This window comes from Meles meles, chromosome 8, assembly GCF_922984935.1.
Source record: "Meles meles chromosome 8, mMelMel3.1 paternal haplotype, whole genome shotgun sequence".
NCBI classification, from domain to species: domain Eukaryota; kingdom Metazoa; phylum Chordata; class Mammalia; order Carnivora; family Mustelidae; genus Meles; species Meles meles.
The window spans coordinates 82,028,893-82,051,670 of NC_060073.1; the positions used below are offsets into that span (position 1 = coordinate 82,028,893).

A 22,778-nucleotide genomic window follows, 5' to 3' on the forward strand; every position below is an offset into this window, starting at 1 on the left:
CCAGAGAAGTGTAAAAATGCAATGTTCTTGAAATGATTTTCATAACTAACTGTATAGTCACAGCAGATTAAATGTAATTTTTATATTCAAACCCCTGCAGAGGTGTTTGCCAAGTCTGCAGAAATATCCATTACAATGCCTGTCTCTGCATAGAGAGGTTTGTAAAACCCAGCAGGAATTGCAGCTGACCGTGCTACAATAAATGGATTCATTCACAATTGTATTCTATTTTTATTTTCAGACTAAGTGTTTAATATATGCCACCTACTTAGGAAAACATTCAGGAATAGGTCCTTCTTATGAATATACTTTTCATTACTTTCTTCTTGAGGAGAGATCGAATGTGATATGAAAGTTTTGAATTAAAAATTATTTCAGTCTAATCTGTGCCTCTCTTGGAGTAATATTAAAAGTTTCCTATTTTTTACACATTATTCTGGTATGAATTCTATAACTATTCAGAAAGCTCAGTAATTTTTTTAATAAAAACTCTTAGATTGCATATAAATGTAAAGTTTGAGAAGCTTGAAAGTTGGTGAGAGTTAACTATACAATTAGTTCCCTTCTGAAGTAGGGGTGGGGGATATCTAGTTGAAGTGTGTTGACAACTCTGCTTTGATGTGAGGGCATGGAACTGGTTTTCAGGCTGCAGACACTCAAATGCCAGAATAAAAAGGTTTTATACTGTACATCATTATCATAATAACTACTTCAACCTTCCATGAAAATTCACTTATATTATTAAGAGATCTGTCCTTTGCTCTTTTTGCATGTAGGTATAGGGAAGGACGGGGATTCCAATACTGCATTGAAACAGTTGTTCTTCATACATATTTTAATCCCTCTTTGTTCACTCTTATGCCCCCCTCCACAACTAACTTTGATTTCAAAGCTTTTCCTAGGCTTCCACTAGGCACATGGTCCTTGGTTCCTTCTTTAGATCTTTTAAACTTTAAGTTTCAGTCTTCTCCATCTATTTAATCTTTTAATTTACATCCTTCCTTCTTTTCCCAGAAATGTATCAAAATGTCTCATTTATTAAAGAAATACTTTCTCTCCAGCATTCTCATTAAAGATACAGATTTCTTGTAAGGTCTCAGAAAGGGAACAGGCAACAAATACATGTATCAAGTCACCATTCTGAGCTGTATGCTCACATCTTGTTCAAATACTCATTTCTACTGGCTTTCTTGATACTACACTTCTGTTTTTCCTATTACTTCTCTGACTTCTCATTATCTTTTGTAGGATTTTTATTCTTTACTCTTCCAAAGCAATTTGGATTTTGCCAGATTTGGTCTTCAGTTCATGTCTCTTTATATCATACTTTTCTCATGGACTTTCTTAACCATACTAATGGTTTCATTTACCATTTGTTTTGTGATGACTCATGTTTATATTTCAACAATATTATTAAAACTATTAATTGTATCTGGAATTTTAAGAAAAATCGACATTCAATATTTAAAAAAAGAGAAACGAAGGTGCTTAGGTGTCAGTTAAGCATCTGCCTCTGGCTCAGGTCATGATTCCAGGATCCTGGGATTGAGCTCCCACATCCATCTGACTCTCTGCTCTCTGCTCTCACACTCCCTCTGCCTGCCGCTCCCCCTGCTTGTGCTCTCTCTCTGTTTCAAATAAATAAATAAAATCTTTGAAAAAAAGAAAACCCATATTCAAAGATCAAAATCTTTGATACACTTTGAATGTGTATCAAAGCCTAGCCTAATTTTCCTTGTTATATTCAAAGTTTCACTTATTAAAAACACATCTAGTACAGCATACACATCTTAGAATAGGTTAGAAACCTGTAACAATATGATATTGAGTTATAATTACATAATAATCATTTGTAAATAACTATAGTAATAATTTGTAAATTTCATTATCAGCTTTTACAGTTATTCATGGGAAAGTTTAGAACACTTGTAAAAGTGAAACAGTAAAAGAAGCAGACAAAAGGACATACATGTAGTGTAGAAAGTGTGAAGGAAAAAGTAGAGATAAAAATATCTTTATGTCATGTAATAGGAAGTCAAGAATTATTTTTCAAGAGTTAAGAGAACAGTAAAGATTAAAGTACATTACCAAAGTTAAAAAGTAAGCAACAGAAAACTATTTTATAAATATAAATTAAAGGAGGATAGATATCGTTCTATCCTCCTTTAATTTATATTTATATATATATATATTCGAGAAAGGAAACAATAACCTAGATCATTCACAGAAAGAAGACATGTGAATTTTCAAACTCTTCTTATAAAATTTTAAATTAAACTGTCACTGAATGATATAATTGCAATTCAGAAAATTTTTCCCAACTGTTTCTTTTTTTTTTTAATTTTATTTATTTATTTGAGAGAGAGACAGTGAGAGAGAGTGTGAGAGGGGAGAAGGTCAGAGGGAGCAGACTCTCCATGGAGCAGGGAGCCCAATGCTGGACTCGATCCCAGGACTCCAGGATCACAACCCTAGCTGAAGGCAGTTGCTTAACCAACTGAGCCACCCAGGCGCCCCTCAACTGTTTCTTTTCAATTTAAATACTAGCCTTAATATAACAGTTCATTTTACTTTTTATTGGCTTTATTAAGTCTTTCATGTAGTACTACTCAAATGATTTTTTAAAATACAAATATTCATCAAATAAAATAGTCACCAATGTCAACTGCATCAGTAAATTCAGTTAGTATAAAAAATATTAGTTTAATAGACATAGTACTAGTTGTATACGAAACAGTGTAATGTACTGTAAAGGCCAAAGGAAAGAGTTAAGAATGGAAGGATTGGTGCTATTAGGCAGAGGGACAGTATAATAATTCTACTGAAATAGTTTGAGAGAAGAAACAGTATGAATGGAGACGTAGTTAGATTCAATTTTGTTAGTAGGAAGATGAATTTATAACATACAGTTTTTGTGACATGCTGGTGATGGGACAGTCCAGTTTAAGGAAAGCAGAGATGCTTCTTTAGGAAGTTAGCCATCCACAGAAACTTAATAAGATTGAGAGACACTCCTGAAGGTCCATTTGAATTTGGCAATCATGAATCAATGGTGGGTGTAATTCTGTCACAGCCCTCAGATTCTCAAGGCAGTCACAGATTAAGGGCATAGTTGAATTCACTCGAAGTTTTTGCCAAACAATAGCAATAGAAGACAAGGGGCAAGGGAGTTTAAATAACAATAAAAATTATTTTATATTATTCTTGAAATGTTGGACCATGGAAGACAAAAGATAAAGTTAAGCAATACATCTGGGCCTGGGTACTGAACTTTTAAAGTACTAGTGAAACCAGTATCTGTTTTTGGATTCTGATTTATACATGTGCTACTTTCTTTCATGATGGTCAGTGTAATGTTTAGACCAATTTTGTGAAAATAAGACAGCCCTTGTCAACCTTAGCCACTATCCAAGTGTACATTCTTACACAAATGGATAGTGTTAATGGAAATATTTATTTACTAGTCAGCAAATTTTTACAATTTTAGGTAAAGATGTTTTAAATTCTTTTTTTTTTAAAGATTTTATTTATTTATTTGGAAGAGAGAGATCACAAGTTGGCAGAGAGGGAGGCAGAGAGAGAGAGAGAGAGAGAGAGAGAGGGAAGCAGGCTCTCTGCCGAGGAGAGAGCCTGATGCAGGACTTGATCCCAGGACCCTGAGATCATGACCTGAGCCGAAGGCAGCGGCTCAACCCACTGAGCCACCCAGGCACCCAAGATGTTTTAAATTCTTAAGGAATTACTGAGAAGATGCTCAGAAACATTATGACAGTGGTCTGTAGAAAATCATCTTAATTCTAAGCTTTTAACTAGGTAAATTTTAAAAATCATATCTAGTTCCATTTTTATTTTCACCCTATGGACATTTTCATATAATCTTGATGTTGACACCATATATTCACAGTCATAGTTTTAACTACAGTGAGGGAATACACAATGATAAATTTTAAATATCTTTCTTTAACCTAGCACTCTTCTATATATATATTAAACATATGTACCTAAATACTTACTACATATTTCACATGGATTTTCCAAAAAAACTACATCTCATTATATTAAAAACTGAATTCCTCACATTTACCAAATCCTCAATCTCTTCCTTTATCTGTGTTATCTCTTCTTTTGAAGAGAATCCTCACACAGTTCATGAACTGTGTCAAAACTTCCTCCTAGAGTCTGATATTTAATTAATTATTAAATTTTAGTAATTCTATCTCTTCAATATCCTGCATATTTCCTGCTGTCCAATGTAATTACCACTGTTTTCATTCTGTCCCTCATCATCTCTCAGCTGGCGATTTTCAATAGTTTGAATTGGTTTCCCAATGTCCATTCTTCTTTCCCAGCTATTCCTCCATGGTGTTACCTAGCTATGTGACTTTTGGCAGGTCCTTTCATGTCTCTAATATTGTCTTCTTTATCTCTAAACTGGATATTGTATGTGTACTCTTTACCAGATTGGATATATATTATATATGTGTACATGTAGATATGTGTCAAATATATAAAATGAGAAACTGTGTAGTAAGCAAAAATCTTGTGATGAAACTCAGTGCACAGTGCAACAGCATACATTCTAAAACTAAGCATATAAAAGAGTAATGTTGAAATAGATTATTTTTTAAGCTTGACAATCAATCAGGATTCTCAAGCTCACTTCTTAATAATGCCTTCATGGATTTTTCATTGCATGACAGAGCAAGCTACATATCATATATCAACTGTTAATACATCACTTGACTTCTTTAATGCAATGCTTAACTGTAAATGTCTATAACTACAAATGAGGTGTTTAAATTTGAAGATACTTTAGATAGATGGCAATACCTATAATTATAGAATCATAATTTCTGCCTGAATTGCACTTAAAATTTAAATTTCCAACTGCTTCTATTATTGGAAAAGTAATAATAACAATTATAACTATACCATGAAGTATTAAAAGCTGAACATTCAGTTTGAAGGTAGCTAACATAAAAAAGTAATGAAAAGAGAACCTATAAAACGCTTGCAATTCATACACATATGTTATATAGAGGCACTAAAGAACAAAGAAAAAATGGAAGTCTTTATTACAATTCATCTTTTCAAAGGCTCCCTCTTTCTTTGGGATTAGGATAGTATTATGGTTAATAGTTCTCAACCCAAAATCATCACTTTCCTATGTCAAAATTTTTATTCTAAGGTATACATAATCTCAGACTAAAAGCAAAGAATGCTTAAATATGACAATTAAAAAATTTGTATTAGGGTTACATGTTTAGAAATACATCTTTATTTTTCACAGTTGAGGTGGCTGACCATTTTAATCCAGGCCATGCAACTTACCATCATTACGTAGAGTGAGTGGCGTTGGAGGACTAAGTACTCGAGCATTAGTCACTGTGTTTTTCACCAGACAAATATAGCTGCCAACATCTGATGATTGGACTTTAGAAATATAAAGGTTGCCTGTCTCCTGGGAAATGAACCGCCGGCTGTCCTCCACCACAAAGGAAGGGAACTCATTAAATACCCAGCTATAGATGATCTCTGAAAATACACAAAATTCATTGTTGAAATATACAGATTATTTTACTAACAGTTAAATCTCAAACAGCAAATTATTTACTGTGTTAGATGTATTGCAAGGACATATATATTTGATCCAGATACCCATATAATTTAGTATTTTATGTTCAAAGGACTATTGTTCTTAATGATTCTAAGAAGATTTTAAATGTTTCTAAAGGCTGTTTAACATTTATCTGTCATCCATCCATCCATCCATCCATCCATCCATCCATTCAATTCCAAAGTGTGTTAAATGTGTGTTGGATGATTGGCACTATGATACCATTGAAATCAAAAAGATGAGAGAGATAGTTTCTCATTCTCAAAGATCAACCTAATGAGAGATTTGTCCAAGCCTATCACTCAATATGGAATAAAGAAATGGAGATATGTACTCTATTGTAAAGAAGGCATGGGAGAGAGGTACTTAAGCAATCATGCTAAGCAGTGAAAACTACCTGAAATAAGAGACACCTAAGCTACATTCATTTACTCATTTATGCAAAAATATTGGTTAAGAGTCACAATAGATCGGGCATTTTTCTAAGTGTGGGAAAAAGAAAGTCTGTTCTCATGGAGTTTCATTTTAGTGGGAAGAAACCAGGAAAACAAGTGGTGATAAGTGCTATGAAGAAAACTAAAGCATGTTAAGAGAGAAGAGAGAGTGATAGAGGTGAGAAGAACATGTGAATTTATGTTTCAAAAGTTCTCTCTGACTAGTGGGTAGAGAAAACACAATGTGAGGAAAAAGCAGGCATGCAGAGGAGAAGCAGGAGGAATAATGCCCACTAGTCTAAGAGTCTAAGAGATTATTTTCAAAATAGCCATGAAAGAAATGATTCGTATTAGAGTGGTGATTGTAGTGACAGTATTGTTTCTGGTAAAAATGTGATTGGGGAGTTGACAGGAATTGCTGAGGTATTCATTACGAAATGTGAGAAAAAGAGTACTCAAGGATTTAGGTTTGGGGCCTGATTCACTGAGCAACCAGAAGAATGTATTTGCTTTTACTAAAACAGACAGACTACAGGAAGAGCAGTTCTTTGGAGATATGGGTGGAGTAAAACTAGGATTTTAATTTTGGCAAAAAAAATTATTTTTTAATTTTTTTAAAGATTTTTATTTATTTATTTGACAGAGAGAGAGATCACAAGTAGGCAGAGAGGCAGGCAGAGAGAGAGGAAAGGAAGCAGGCTCCCTGCTGAGCAGAGAGCCAGATGTGGGGTTCGATCCCAGAACCCTGAGATCATGACCTGAGCTGAAGGCAGAGGCTTAACCCATTGAGCCACCCAGGCGCCCCAAATTTTGGCAAATAAAATTTGATGTAATATCTGGTATCCAGTTAGAGAAATTGTAAGGCAAGCGTATATTTGAATAAAGAGGCCAAGAGAAGGTTCATTCACACAAGGATTGGATGGTATGAATGGACAACCACGAACAGTTTTGTGTTATTGGACTGACAATTTCAAGAAAAGGAGCGGTAAGAGGAGAGGTTGGAGAGATTAGAGGTAAATCCAAATTATTAAATAAAGATTAACATGGTGTGTGTATCTTATATTAAGAAGCTTGTGGTCAATCTTATAGTAATATGGTACCACTGGATGTTTTTCAAGAAAGGGTTAATATAGATACATACATTAATAGGTTATTCTGGTGATTCTGCAAAGGTTGGATTTAATTGCAGGAGAGAACAATAAGATGATATTGCATACTAAAAGTGAAGGCTGAAGAAATCTGAATCAGAACCATGATCATAAAAATGGGAAGAAAGATGTTGGTCCAAGAAATATATCAGAGGTAAGGCAAAGAAAGAGACAAATAGCGCTAGTCCAGGAATACCCATATCTTCTTTGAGTGACTGGAAAGAGGATGGTCCAAGAGGTTCAATGGAAATACACCAAGTCAAACTAGTTTAAGGAGAAAGATTATTGTTTCATTTTCAGCACATTTTTAAGTTGGAAGTCTGCAAAGCAAATCTGGGTAAGTAGTTCTAGCAACTGGCAAATATGTGTTTGAAGTCCAGGAAAGGAAATCTGAGGTGAAGGTTAAATTTGAGAATTGTCAATATATTGGTATAATTGAATCCAATTAAGTAGGTGAGACAAATCAAGAGGGATAGATATAGTGAGGAGATACTCCAGGAAGCACAAACATCTAAATAAAGGTAAGAAAGTATTAAACAGGGTAAGAGATAAGAGACTGCTAGAGGGCGCCTGGGTGGCTCAGTGGTTTAAGCCGCTGCCTTCGGCTCAGGTCATAATCTCAGGGTCCTGGGATCGAGTCCCGCATCGGGCTCTCTGCTTGGCAGGGAGCCTGCTTCCCTCTCACTCTCTCTGCCTGCCTCTCTGCCTACTTGTGATCTCTCTGCCTACTTGTGATCTCTCTGTGTCAAATAAATAAAATCTTTAAAAAAAAAAAAAGAGAGACTGCTAGAAAGATTACAAGGGAATAAAGAAAATGCAGTGGTATAGCTGCCAATGGTTTAATCATTTCCATAAGATTAAATAATGTCAAACAAGGAAAAAAGCCCAATAAAATAAAGGGAAATGTTACTTAAGATTGGCATTGGGATATCACTGAATGGCAACTTTAATAAATGAATGGGGATCAAAATCAGACTGCAGTTGAGGATTAGAGGAATTGTGTGTAGGTCTATAGCACCCAAGTCTCAGTAAAAAGTAAAGAATTATTTGGCCTTGAGAATATGAGTCAAAGATAGCATTTGAAATGAGGCTAAATACAGACACTGAGAAATAATGTAGGCAGTTTAACAGTCTGGAATGTATTGTCTGAAAACAGAAGACAAAACATCATGATTACAAAGTTACTATGAAGTTTTTTTTTATGATTTATTCTACCAGGTAAATTAGGCAAAATTTAAGGGACACTAATTTTTTTTTTTTTTTTTTTTGAGGTGGCCCAACTTCTCTCTCAAGTTAGAGCCTCCACGATTGTCAGTCATTTTTCCTGTGCTTGGACATGATCACTGACATTTTGTTGAGGAAGCTGACTCAGCAGTTCAAGTTATAAATGGATCATATATAAAAATTATATTGGCTGATAGATTTAGGATGAGGACCGAGATCAAGGTAATTGGAAGTGCCAACAATTAAATAGCAATAAATTATTATATACAAGACACTCCTTAGGCTATTCCCAGGGACTGGGAAAGGAACTGACTTAAGATTTTACTACGAATGACACACTTTACATTGTTTTCCAACCCCACCAACCCTGTCACCCCACTTCTGTTAGAAGGCAGAATCATGTGAATTAGACCATGGACTTCACAATCACAAAGATCAGAATTTGAGAGATGCCTGTGTGATCTACCGACTATGCATCTTTGGGCAAGTTATTCAACTTTATTAAAGTTTTACTCTTCTCATCTATAAAATGGAGGAAATTGCAGGTTAAATGAGATATTTCTTGTAAGGTTAGTACTACAGAACTAGATGTAGTGAGTTATAGTGATTGTTATAATCATCTTCATTATCAAAAGTCTGGGTTTCAACAGGTAAAGAAATGGTTGAAAATTAAGGCTAATTACATATCAGAGGAAAAATTCAAATTTGTCCAACTCACTCTAAACCTATATTTTATCATTATATCATACCACTTAAATTATTACATTCTGATTTTTCTGAATCTGTTTCAATATCCATAAAATGGGATAGTAAGCTTTACATTATATTTTGTGCTGAGGATTATGGTAAGCCACTTAAATGAGAGTGTTCAATGTAACTATTCAGTAAAAATAGCTGTTAGGTCAGGATAAATTACCTGGTGTAATGCAGGGTGTGATACAGTGCAGATTCACCTTAAACCTTGTACATTTGGATTTAATTTCTACGAGTGTCAAGAGTTTCACCTATAAAACATAGCTAGAGGCAAAGATCCCGAGAATAACAATAGAATAAAGCTACCTGACACTTGGTTAGTGCTTAGGGAATCAAGACATTTTTAACGATGTCAAGAATATGAGAGAATATTTGTCATGTTTAAAAAAATGAAATTGCTTTAATACAAAGGTAGGTTGTATTATTACTCTACATTCCAGTTATCTTTGTTGAACAAAACAAAGTAGTAATTCCCCTTTTTTCAAAAAAATTTATGAGACATGTATTTTCATTAGTTTATTATTTAGAGTCAGAAGCAGCAGAGTTCTGCTTCAACATTATAATATGTCACCAAGACAAAATAAAATTTTATATGCATATAACTCAAAATACCTTTAGCAAAATAAAAGATAAAGAGAAGACTATTTGTAATAGAAATAGTAGTAAATTGTCATTTTCTCATGATCTGTAACTCAAATGAATCTGAGTAAGTGAATTCCAACTCATGAGTTCAATGAGTTGAGTGAGTTCAAGCGATTACACCACGTGGGTGACAGTAAGCTATTTTTACTTTCTCTGCGGACTTTTTGTTTTTAAATCCCAAGAGCCCTGTGTCTAGATATAAAGGTCATTGCTAACTCTTTTCAAAAGGCAACCTAAATTTCTTGCTCTGCTAAGGGCTTTTAAAATTATTTTTATTGAATTGCAAACTCCATCAGGTAAGGGACCAGCATTTATTTACCAGTATGCTCATCAGTGGCACAAGTTCAACCTAGGCCTGGAACTTTGCATTAAAAACATTCACTCTAGATTTTTCACAATTCACTGTCAAAGCCCAGAGATCCCAGCTCTTAATCAACAACAGAATATATGTACTCTAGAATTTTGCTAGGGAAGATCTCAATGTGCTTATCAGGAGTTTACCTTAAAGAAAAGACATGCATGGAGAATTACTGGAGGACAGTGTGAGTCATCCATTAGGCATAAGCAAGGTAATTTAAAATCATTTTCATTAAATCAAAATATTAGAATCCCGAGTAATAATAATAACAGTGAAGATCAGTTTTGTAGAAACGGAATCTGAGAAGGAGATTACTTGAATGTAATTTATTGTTAAGTTGTTCCCAGGAGAAGGAATTAAGAAAGGCAGGAAACAGTAAGGGGGAAAAAATCAGCTAAGCAAGGATGTGGTTCCTGCCAGAGATTAGTTTAAGACTAATCCTACCTGTGACTCTGGAACACAAATTTAACTGCAGAATTGGTGAGTACCGCAGTGGAAGGTAAAAAGATTCAGCCTTTTGGATATTGGCTGCTAACTGAGGTAGGTGAGGTTCCATAAGGGCAGGGAGACAATTTCCTGGATAAGGGAAATTCTCTGGAGAAGGGGCAGCTGCTGGATAGGCATATTAACCAGGTAAAGGAGATCTGGGTGGGGCATCAGTAGCGTCCAGTAAACTTGTATAACATTTAGTATGTACCAGAAAGTGTGCTCTATGTATATTAATTTATGTAATCCTTACAAGGATAGGTAACTCAGTTTTATGATGAGCAAACTAAGATACAGAAGTCAAAATTTGGCTAAGAATTCTTACTAAACATAAATTTTTATTTGAATAAAAAAAGAAAACATGGTTAATAGGGGTTTTAAGTACTTATTGGTTGAACTATATATGATATGGGGTCTACTTTCGCAAATTAAAACCTTGATGCTTCATAGTAACAGAGCAGTACCTAAATTCCATTTACCAGACAAGAGCAGGTTTCTAGATATTCTTACTGAGTCACAACCTAATTAAACTGTCAGAAAGCCACACCAGTCTTAACTATGTAACATGGTAATGATGTATCTTGCTGGCACAGAAACCTGCTGTAAAATAGCAGCAGAGTGTGCCTAAAATGCAGATGTCCTTGGGGGTAAAAACAATATTATTGCATGGTTACAAACATGGATCTCCTCTAATATTGAGATTTATAGAATTTTCCAAATATTTAACCTCCCAGAAGTCCCATACTTTATAATTTTTATATTAACCAGTATTTTCTAGAATCAAGAGAATTCCACAAGATGGCAGTGCTTGATGAGTAGATAGCATTAATCTTAGGTAATATTCCAAAGGGAGAAAAATGGAAACCTTGATTAAAAAAAAAATAGTTTTCTCATTTTTCTGTGCTATTCAGTAAAATATGATCTTCTATCCAAAAGGTATTTGTCATTTGTATTACAAGTAAAATAATTAAATTTTAATTTAGTTCTGTGTATTGAAAGAAAAAGAAAATTCAGAAGGTAAGTATTCAAAACACTCAATATTTTTTTACTGATGGTGAATTTTTAAGATATCTTTACCTCTTTTAATTTAATGCTATGCAAATTTTATGGTGCAAATTTGAAGACTTATTGCAGGGTAAATATTAACCAAAACAAATATGAGTTTTATGATTTATCCCCCTTCTACTAAGTAACTCACAGAGGACAAAACCCTGTAGAGTTGGGATTTGCCTAAATTTTGCATGTTAAATGTGGAAATTTGGTTGCTTTTAAGTTACATTTATCATATAGGTGCAGTAGAGAATATTCAGGTAAGAGAAACTATTATAACAAGATTCTCTCCCACTCAAATTCTTACGCTCAATATAATTTTTCATAAATGCTCTTTGTGCTTTTATGGCTTAACTAATACTCATTAATCCTTCATGCAAATCTCTAATGAAGGTAATTTATTTGTCACATTTTCATGCACCATATAGAAATAGTGGATATTGTCTATTTATCAAAAGACACTGAAATAGTTTATTTTCTGCTTTGGAGGTTTGTCCCTATGGCTCACGTGTTTCAGAAAAAAAAAATCCTCATCATAAAATACATATTTATCTCTGCTGATATATAATCACTGTAATAAATCTTCAAACTTCTATTTGTATGAATTCATGTAGCATGAAACTTTTGGCAAGACTTTTTTTAGTTGATTTCTTTGAAAAAATAGAAATGTTGGTATGATTTATACTAACAATATAAATGGTACAAGAACAACTTGAAATGTATGCTCTTTATAATTTTATAAGGGATTTCCTGCAAAAATCAGGTGGTTTTGAGTTTCATAATTATTTATATATATATACATTTATCTTAGCTTCCATGTAGTTAATCTCTTCAAATTAATCTGCCTCTGAACTAGATGTTATGATAAAATCCAATTTGAATAATAGGGTTTTTTGAAAAATTCAAGAACACATTTTAAAACAGGAATGTGCCTTTTAAAATTATATTATTAAAATAATTAATTGTGATCATTATTGTGAGCCTAATATTCATGTTAGATACAAGTGTTAGATATTCAGGCATGCATATCCTTTGGGCGTAAAAGATTAGAATGGGGAAAATATGTTGGTTATCCCTGATTTAATTACTTTTCCATATTTCCCCTTTTCTGTTTTACTTATTTGCCCAGAAGTTTTCAGTTTTGTAAACTGACTTTTCTTTGGTCAGTACCTACCATCTTAAAGTTTAACAATTCTAATTCCTTGATACAGAGGGGATTTATTTCTTAAAAACTCAACTTGTTCAGACTTCTTTGTTTCGTATGGCTTACTTAGATATTTTCCACAAGTGTGGGTTTTATTATTATTTTTTTCCTTGTAAATCTATTTCTTGTTTGTTGGTTAGTTAACTCTGGTGATAAACTCAGTGATGTTTTCCAAAATCATAAGACTAATAGGAACTATAAAAGCTGAAATAAAAACACTATAATTTCAACAAACAGCTGACCCATAGGGGAAAATCCTGTGGCTGGATATTGTCACAGCCACCAATGCCTGGCCAGGGGACTGAGTGGAACAATCACCATCAGAATGTAGGGCAAAGACCAAATTAAAATCTTTCCCTCATGCATGGCACAGACCATCATGAAGTCTCAATTAAAAGGAGCACAGACAGGTTGAAACCTCCTGAAGTAAATGTCTGATGTCTTAACTCTTTGTTTTCAACAGATCCTAAAGATGATAATAAAGACTAAAGTGCTGATGGGTGAAATGATGAGAGAAGCTTCCTTTTCTCTTGCTGAGACCAAGTTCATAACAGGGGACGTCGACACCACAGTTATCCAAAACGTAAATAAAGCCCATGTGAAGATTCTAGCTAAGAAAGATAATGTAGCGGTGTTATTTTGCCAGTATTTGAACATTACCATGAAGGAACTGACCATTATAAATTAGCTGGTTTAGTCAGAGGTGAGGAACAATTGGCTAAATTAAAGAGAAATTATGTCAAAGTAGTGGAATTACTGGTAGAAATAGTTTCCCTTCAAACTTCCTTTGTTACTTTGGATGAAGCTATTAAGATAACCAACATATATGTAAATGATATTTCATATACCATTGTTCCTGGAATTGAACATACCCTTGCTTATATCATCAGAGAGCTGGATGAGAGAGAGCCAGAAGAGTTCTATAGGTTAAAGAAAATAAAGAAGAAAAGATTTTCCAGGAAAATTAGAGAAGGACTTGGAGCAATAGAAGGCAGCTGGAAAGGTGATGGAGCCTGTTAATCTTTTGACTGAAGAGAAGAATGAAAATATTCTGCTTGAATAATTTTTCCTGCTCTGGTTCTATCATAAGCCCTAACATGGCACCATTTTAATTCACAATGTGTAGGTTTGGTATAGGTAGCCATTTAGTTTTTGGTCCAAGAATTTCACTGGTGATAAAATTTCCCTGGTCATGGGACTACCGTTGCAAATCATCTTCAGCAACCATTTATCAGGATGAGATTTGTACACACTTCCCAGGAACTTGCAGAATTTATTCTGCAGATGTGGCGCCCTACTCCATTTACATCTGTTACAAGTAATCTGCTTACCAAGCATATTTGGAAATTCTTAGGAAACAGCACCTTTTTTCCTATCTGCTCAAACACCTTGGCACTGTCATCTGAGATTGTTGCACCATCCTTGTGTTGCCAGGTTACTTCTCTTAAGCTTTATGAAACCTTCACTATTTTTTCTTGTATGACAGGTTTTTGTTCTATCTATCATGGGAGTTCTGCCAATTTTAATGTGACAATATATAAACAGTGAAATGAGTTAAAAATGGAAAAAAAACGTATAATTTTCTTGCAACCTAAGACAGTTAAAAAATTTAGTTTTAGAAATAGGAAAACTATACGTCTGGATGAATTACTCCAAATTCCAAGAATACAAACCAGTTGTTTTGTGAAAGCTGATGATTTAGGAAGTTACTGTTAAAAGTAAAAGTAAGTGGGCACCTGAGTGGCTCAGTGGGTTAAGCCTCTGCCTTTGGCTCAGGTCATGATCCCAGGTCCTGGGATCGAGCCCCGCATCGGGCTTTCTGCTCAGCAGGGAGCCTGCTCCCCCCCCCCCCGCCTGCCTCTCTACCTACTTGTGATCTCTCTCTCTATGTCAAATAAATAAATAAAATCTTTAAAAAAAAAGTAAAAGTAAGAGAGTGATTTATGAGGGTCACCTGAAGAAACTTGTGACTGCACACAAACTGCTTAAATGGAACTCAAGAATATCTTCAATATGAGAAAATATGAGAAAACCAAATCCAACAATACATTAAAAAAAATTATTCACCACAATCAAGTGGGAGTTATTCCTGGGTTGAAAGTTTAGCTCAATATTCACAAATCCATCAATGTGATACACCACATTAATCAAGAAAGGACAAGAACCATATGATTCTCTCAATAGAAGCAGAAAAAGCATTTGATAAAGTACAACATTCACTCATGATAAAAATCTTCAACAAAGTAGGTTTAGAAGGAACATTTCTCAATAAAATGAAGGTCACTTATGAAAAACCCACATCTAATATCATGCTCAATGGAGAAAAACTGAAAGCTTTTCCTCTGTGGTCAGGAAAAAGATAGGAATGTCTACTCTCACCACTGTTATTTAACATAGTACTGGAAGTCCTAGCTACAACAGTCAGACAATAAAAAGATATAAAAAACACTCAAAACAGCAAGGAAGAAATCAGACTTCCACTATTTGACATGATACTTTATGTAGAAAACTCCAAAGACTCCACCAAAAAACTGTTAGAACACATACAAATTCAGTAAAGTCACAGGATAAAAATTTAATGTACAGAAATCTGTTGCATTACAGTACAGCAATGATGAAGCAGCAGAAAGAGAAATCAAAGAATCACTCCTAGTTATATTTGCACCAAAGCCATAAGATACTTAGGAATAAACGTAACCAAAGAGGTGAAAGACCTGTACTTTGAAAACTGTAAAACACTAATTAAAAAAATTGAAAAGGATACACAAAAATGGAAAACATCCCACATTCATGGATTGGGAGAACAAATGTTGTTAAAATGTGTATGCATCCAAAGAAGTCTATACATTTAAAGCAATCCCCATCAAAATATCAACAGTATTTTTCATACAGATAGAACAATCCTAAAATTTGTATGGAACCACAGAAGATCCTGAATAGCCAAAGCAATTTTGACAAAGAAAAGCAAAGCTAGAGGAATCACAGTTCTAGACTTCAAGTACATTGCAAAACTATGGTGAGCAAAACATTATGGCACTGGCACAAAAATAGACACATGGGTCAATAGAACAGAATAGAAAACACAGAAATGGACCCACAACTTTATGGTAAAGTAATCTCTGAAAAAGCAGGAAAGAATATCCAATGGGAAAGAGACAGTCTTTTCAAAAATGGCACTGGGAAAACTGGACAGCAACATGCAAAAGAATGAAACTGGACCACCACTCTTACACCATATGCAAAAATAAATTCTAAATGAATTAAAGACCTAAATGTGAGGCAGGAGACAATTAAAATTCTAGAGAAGAACACAGACAGTAATTTCTCTGACATTGACTATAGCAACATTTTTCTAGGTTTGTCTCCAGAGGCAAAGAAAACGAAACCAAAAATAAACTATTGCAATTCCATCAAGATAAAGGGCTTCTGAACAGTGAAGGAAACAATCAACAAAACTAAAAGACATCCTATGGAATGGAGAAGATATTTGCAAATGACATATTTGTTGTAAAGTTAGTACCCAAAATATACAAAGAACTTATAAAATTAACAGCCCAAAACAAATAATCCAACTAAAAATGGGCAGAAGACATGAACAGACATTTTTTCAAAGACATACAGCTGGCTAAAGGACACAGGAAAAGATGCTCAACATTCCTCACCATCAGGGAAAAGCAAAGCAAACTACAATGAGAAATCACCTCGCACCTGTCTGAATGGTTAGAATAAAAAATACAAGAAACAATAGGTGCTGGTAAAAATGTGGAGAAAGCAGAATGGTCTTGTACTGTTGCTGGGAATGCAAACTGCCGCAGGCACTGTGGAAAACAGTACTGAGGTTTCTCAAGAAATTAAAAATAGAACTACTCTTTGATCCAACAATTGAACTACTATGTCTTTACCCAAAGAATATGAAACCATTAATTCAAAGGAATATATGTACCCCAATGTTTATGGCAGCATTATCTACAATAGCCAAATTATGGAAACAACCCCTATAGTATCCATTTACTGATGAATGAATAAAGTAGAAATGATGTGTGTGTGTGTGTGTGTGTGTGTGTGTGTGTGTGTACACACTGATGCATAGTGGAATATCAGCCATTAAAAAGAATGAAATCTTGCCATTTGCAAAAACATGGATGGAGCTAGAGGCTGTAATTCTAAGTGAAATAAGTCGGCCAGAGAAAGACAAATATGGATTTCACTCATATATGGAATTTAAAAACTGAAACAAATGAGCAAAGGGAAAAAAAAAGAAACAGATCAAGAAACAGACTTTAAAATACCGAGAACAACGTGATGGTGATGGAGTGGGGAATGGGTAAAATAGGTGATGGGAATTAAAGAGTGCATGCGCTCTTACGAGCACAGGTGTTGAATGGAAGTGTTGAATCACTATATTTTACACCTGGAACTAATATTACACAGTATGTTAACTGGAATTTAAATTAAAAAAAAAAAGAAATACCAAGATACATCAAGTAGAAAATGGGCAGAGAAGGAAGATTGATTTTTTTTTAATTCAAGTACTCAATTCTTATTTTTAGTGGAAGGAAAAGTTTATAATATCAGTGGTACTGACACTGATCATAGTAGAATGAAAAGAGATGTGTTAGTAAGTACCCAGCTTCCTATTTCAACTGGGACCTCTGTGCAAGAACTAAGCCACATGAGACTCAATTCAGTGAGCACATGTAAGGTAATGTGGTACCATCGAAAAGTCATGGACTTCATACCATGCAAAAATGTGTTTGGATATTTTCACCATCACCTAAACAGCTGTGTGGTATTTGCTAATTACCTGACTTCTTCAGCTGTTTATTCATCTATAAAATAATTACAATACTTAGCTTAGAAAATTTTGGGAGAAAGTTCATAAAAAGTGCTAAGATAGTTTTAGGAATATAGAAGTGTTCATAAGTGCTTATTTTACATAAAATGTAATATATATATATACATACATATATATGTGTGTTTAAGTGTATAATTTTATGTTTACCCTCTTTGCAGAATCAATCTAGCAGTAACTCTAAAAATCTTATAAAACACTTATTCTTACTTAAAAGTATATTTATGCAAAAAATGGGGTTTGACTTTGCATACCAATGATATACCCATATACTATTTATTCTTGTTCCAATTTATCATGCAACATATAGATTATGTAGAATTAAAATATCTGTTCATTTTATACCCTATATTGTTCTGTAGTATTCCCATCTCACACTAAACGAGTTTAAGAGTAGTTTTACTCTATTTTTGTCATATACCTACCAATAGATTTTATTTATTTTATTTTTTTTTTTAAAGATTTTTATTTATTTATTTGACAGAGAGAGATCACAAGTAGGCAGAGAGGCAGGCAGAGAGAGAGGAGGAAGCAGGCTCCCCACGGAGCAGAGAGCCTGATGTGGGGCTTGATCCCAGGACCCTGAGATCATGACCTGAGCCGAAGGCAGCGGCTTAATCCACTGAGCCACCCAGGCGCCCCCTACCAATAGATTTTAAATGACTCTCTTGTATCAGACTTTTTCATGAGATTTCAAATCTTTTCTACTCCTATACCTCAACCCATCTGTTCCTTAACCATCCAATATTGTCTGTAACTTTTCACAATCATCAAAGCTTCATTTTAGGGTGATTGTTAAATCGATATGTCTCTTATAATGTTATTTCCCTAGACTAGAATTTATTCTCAACTTCCTTCTGCCTAGTTACATCCTAGACACAGCCAAGTGCAGGTATCATTTTCTTGAAGAAGACTTCAGGAGTCATTTTAACTTACAATTAACTCTCCTTTTCTGGAATTCTATAGACATATGACTAACTTGTGTCTTGATTTACTTGGAACAGTGAAATTTGCACTGTTTTCCCCAGCAAGATTATTAATTGTTCCCCCTTTCACTTGCAGAAATGTTCCAGTTTGATTATTAAATAAATTATATGGTCTCCCTACTCTTTAATTATCATCCACAAAACACATTCCTTCTGTATCAGTGCTGGCTAAATTCTCTCATTATTTTCTGTTCTATGTGTATATATTATCTTCTCTGCCAGATTATATATTCATCTAGAGTGGGACTGTGTCATATGCTTACTGTACAAATATGGCATCTATTTAAGAAACACAATTATTTAAATTAATTTACATTTAGAAACTTTAAGAAGCATGTCATATTTCTATTAAATATAGTTGGGGATATCTGAAATTGCCCCAAAGTGTTATCTCATATCATTGGTCTAGTAATCTAAAATAGTTTCCAACTCACTACAGTGCCCAGCAAGTAGTTTATAAATCTCTTTCTGATGATGAATGCAGTGTTTTGTTAATTCATCACTTGTGATATCAGATGTTTTCTTATATTATTTCTTTAACCTTTGGTAATAGAGTTTTATAAATTTTATAAGGCCCTTCATGTGTTTGCCTTTGCTATCTCTTCAACCTTAGCACCATCTTTCCTTTCTTCAGTCCATCCTAGCCACACTGGCCTTGATGTCAATTTTCAACTTAAGACATGAGCGCTATTTTTTACTTTAGTCTGAAACATTCTTCTCCCAGATACTTGTGTACTCATTAGTTCTTTCATGTCTCTGCACAAATGACTCCCTATGGCAGTCATCCCTGACCAGCTTACCTAAACCAGCTCTATCAAATAATTTATCTTTGTCTCTCTGTGTGATCTCTCTCTCTGTGTCGCTCCATCTCCATCTCTGTATTTTATTTGTTGTCTCTGCACCACAATGTGAGTTTTCGTAGGGCAGGAACCTTTACCTACTTTGTTCACCACCATACCCTTCAGTATTGTGAAAAGTGACTGGCACACAATTAATTAATTGTTGAGTGAATAGAGAATGAATGCAGTAGTGAAAATGTTTCCTACTATGTATCATAACATAAATCTTTTGGAAATTAAGATATTGAGTACAGTTTTGACCTTCATAAAGTAATAAATAAAATAATCAAGTGATTTGTGAGGAAGTTTTCTCAGAAGCCTTGGGAATATATGTATTTTATAATAAATAAGTGATAGATAGATAATAGATGGATAAATAGAAAATAGATAATGTGATAAGGACATGAAACCACAAGTATTAATATTTTAGTCAGTTGGCTGGATTTTATAGGGCCAATTCGTTTGGTATAAAGTAAATAGAATTTATAGAAGTAACAATATAAATATTAGTTGTTTTCACAAATGTTGAAAGTGGGAGAGGAAATGAAAGAAACAATTTAAATGATGAATTAGGAGAACCTATAAGAACAGTTCTATTTCTTATGTTTATTTTACTGGAGACTATTGATTCAAAGTTTGTGGTGAATGCTTGCTAATAAAAAATATGTCATCCTTGTTTTTATATTAATTCTTTTGCTGTCAGACCACCATTTTGGGATTTTGCATCTTTATACATTTTCTGTCTTATTACTTTTAACTTAGCCTGAACTTTTATTTTAATTAAAAAGAAATGCTGTTGAAATGAATACTTAATCTACCTGGGGAAAAGAGCACATACTTTCCAGTGGTGGATCTTTACTATAGAATGGTAACAATACATTGATTTTATTAACTCTCTGATGAAGTCCTCAGATAAGATTAACACAATTTTAAAGCTGTGCTTTATGCATGGGCAAGTACTCTCCTATACCAATATTTCCACCAATGATTGTATCAGGGGAAAAAAAGAAAATGTGTTTGTGGAAGGTGACCAAGGAGATCTTAATAGTGTTGGCATTGTTGTAATACTATGCCTAAATAAATACTGTATGATTAGATGGTGTAGTAGTATTTTTATGAGAATACTAGGGTGCTGGCCTATATGGGGCCATTCTAATTTTAATAATGTTGAAAACCCATACTATTCTTTGTTCATCTCCTGTAACTTTGTAACTTTCCTTTCCTTTTTTTCTATTAAATAGTAGTTCATTAATTTATTCAGTATCTCTATTTCTGAGAGTACTCTCCAGTAATACTAATATTTTAAGGATCTAAAAACTAAACTGTACATATTGTATAAACTTATCACATATTTATCACTTATATAAAATATTATCTTAAAGCAATAAGCTTCCTATGATCTAGACCAAGGTTTCTGAATTTCAGCACTACTGACATTTATGGCCAGATAATTGTGGAAGACAGTACTGTACATTGTAGGATGTTTACCAGCATCCCTGGCCTCTACCTTCTACCCATTACATGCTAATACATTTTGTAACCTCTCACTGCCCCTATACCAGTTATAATGATCAAAAATATTTTTAGATATTATTGATACCATGGGGGTGAAATCATTCCTGTTTAAGCACCACTGACCTAGATTAATCTAATAGTGATATACCCTGATTAATCAACTTTGAGGTATTTGGTGATTACTGTATGTCTTTCTATTTCATTTCATAAAAGATAGATAGATGATGATAGATAGGTGATAGGGAAATAGGTGATAGGTGAAAATTAGCTGCCTTAATTTCAGTTTTCATTTTGTTTTTAAAGGCAGAGTACAATACCTCCTTCATGATTTTAGTTCTATAATGTACATATATAGAATAGGTATGCAGTAAGTTTTGCTGAATTGAATTAGAATTAGGACCCAATAATATTCATAGTACAAAACCATAAGGAACATTATTTACTTTTGATTTAATGAATCAAATACTTCTTAATATTTTGATAATGTTTCAGACCATTTTCCCAAAAACTGTCAAAATAAAAAATATGTCAAATACTGGGTTGAATATATATCAACACAAAGACACAACATGGACATTATCAGATTATCATTTTTCTCTTCTTATAAAAGTATATAAGGTGCAGAAGAAATTTCAGTCACATGAGTTTTATAGTTGTTTCATTTTGCATAATTAATCTTGCAAACATACAGACCTATATGTTATGTGTGAAATACGAAATAATGCATTTAATTTACTTCCTTTACTCAATCATTTAAAGTCTCCCTGATTTTTAAATAACGAAATATGTATTTCCTGAGTTTATTTAAATATATTAAAAATTAATTCCATATAAGTTAATTCAAAGTAATGAGAACAAGATGCAAATTTATTGTAGACATAGAAGAAAAAATTTTAATAATTAAAGTACATGAGATCTGAGCTAAGTAGAAGATAAAGAAATTGGTTTCTTATAAAGAAATTGGTTTCTTAAATTAGAGAAATTTCCAGATTATTAAATTATTGTTTTAAGGCATTTATTAGCATGACTTACAAGTTTTTATATTTTTTTATAGTTTCTTAGACTATAGAAGTTATTGTAGAACCACTGAATGGTTGATAAATCAGTTCATAATAGTGTACTCTGGGAAAAGCTATGCAAACATTAATGTTTACCAAAAGTGATAAATCTTAAGAACTCATATCTAGAATGAGTCAAATAATGTATATATTAATTCAGATACAAGGCAAGTAATTTCTTTCAGTTAGAATTCTACTTTTTAATTTTTTAAACGTTGCCTTCACCACTTATTCTCTGTGTAACCTTAGACAAGTTACTGAAAGTTTGTCAGTCTTTGTTGTCCTATTTAAAAATGGAGATATGCTGTCCTTTGTATTATATAAAGATTAAACAGAAGTGACTTCAGTGAAGTACATGACTTGATGCTTGATGCCTAGAAAACATTCACTAAATGAAAATATGTGAAATTATGTTATTAATTTAGAATATTTCTAGCTAAAGAAGATTTTTGATATAGGACCAGACTATATATGAGTATATAAATTTCAAAGTCATCCCAACTCAATTGGCATTGAATTAATAAACATTTTCTTTTGTCTGACTTGACTTAAAATAATTCAGGGCTACTACTACCTTCTTTCACTTCCCATCATATGCCTTGATTCCCAAAG

General features: G+C 33.5%; 1 protein-coding gene and 1 pseudogene across 1 annotated transcript in view; one reads left to right on the forward strand and one right to left on the reverse strand.

Moving 5' to 3' along the window:
• Positions 1-22,778, reverse strand: part of CNTN5 (contactin 5) — an 867,308-nt gene that overhangs the window by 408,288 nt on the left and 436,242 nt on the right. Inside the window, exon 6 of the mRNA XM_046016150.1 lies at positions 5,332-5,535. Coding sequence (XP_045872106.1) covers positions 5,332-5,535 — 204 coding nt within the window. The remainder of the gene's footprint in view (positions 1-5,331; positions 5,536-22,778) is intronic.
• Positions 13,242-13,979, forward strand: LOC123948937 (annotated as a pseudogene).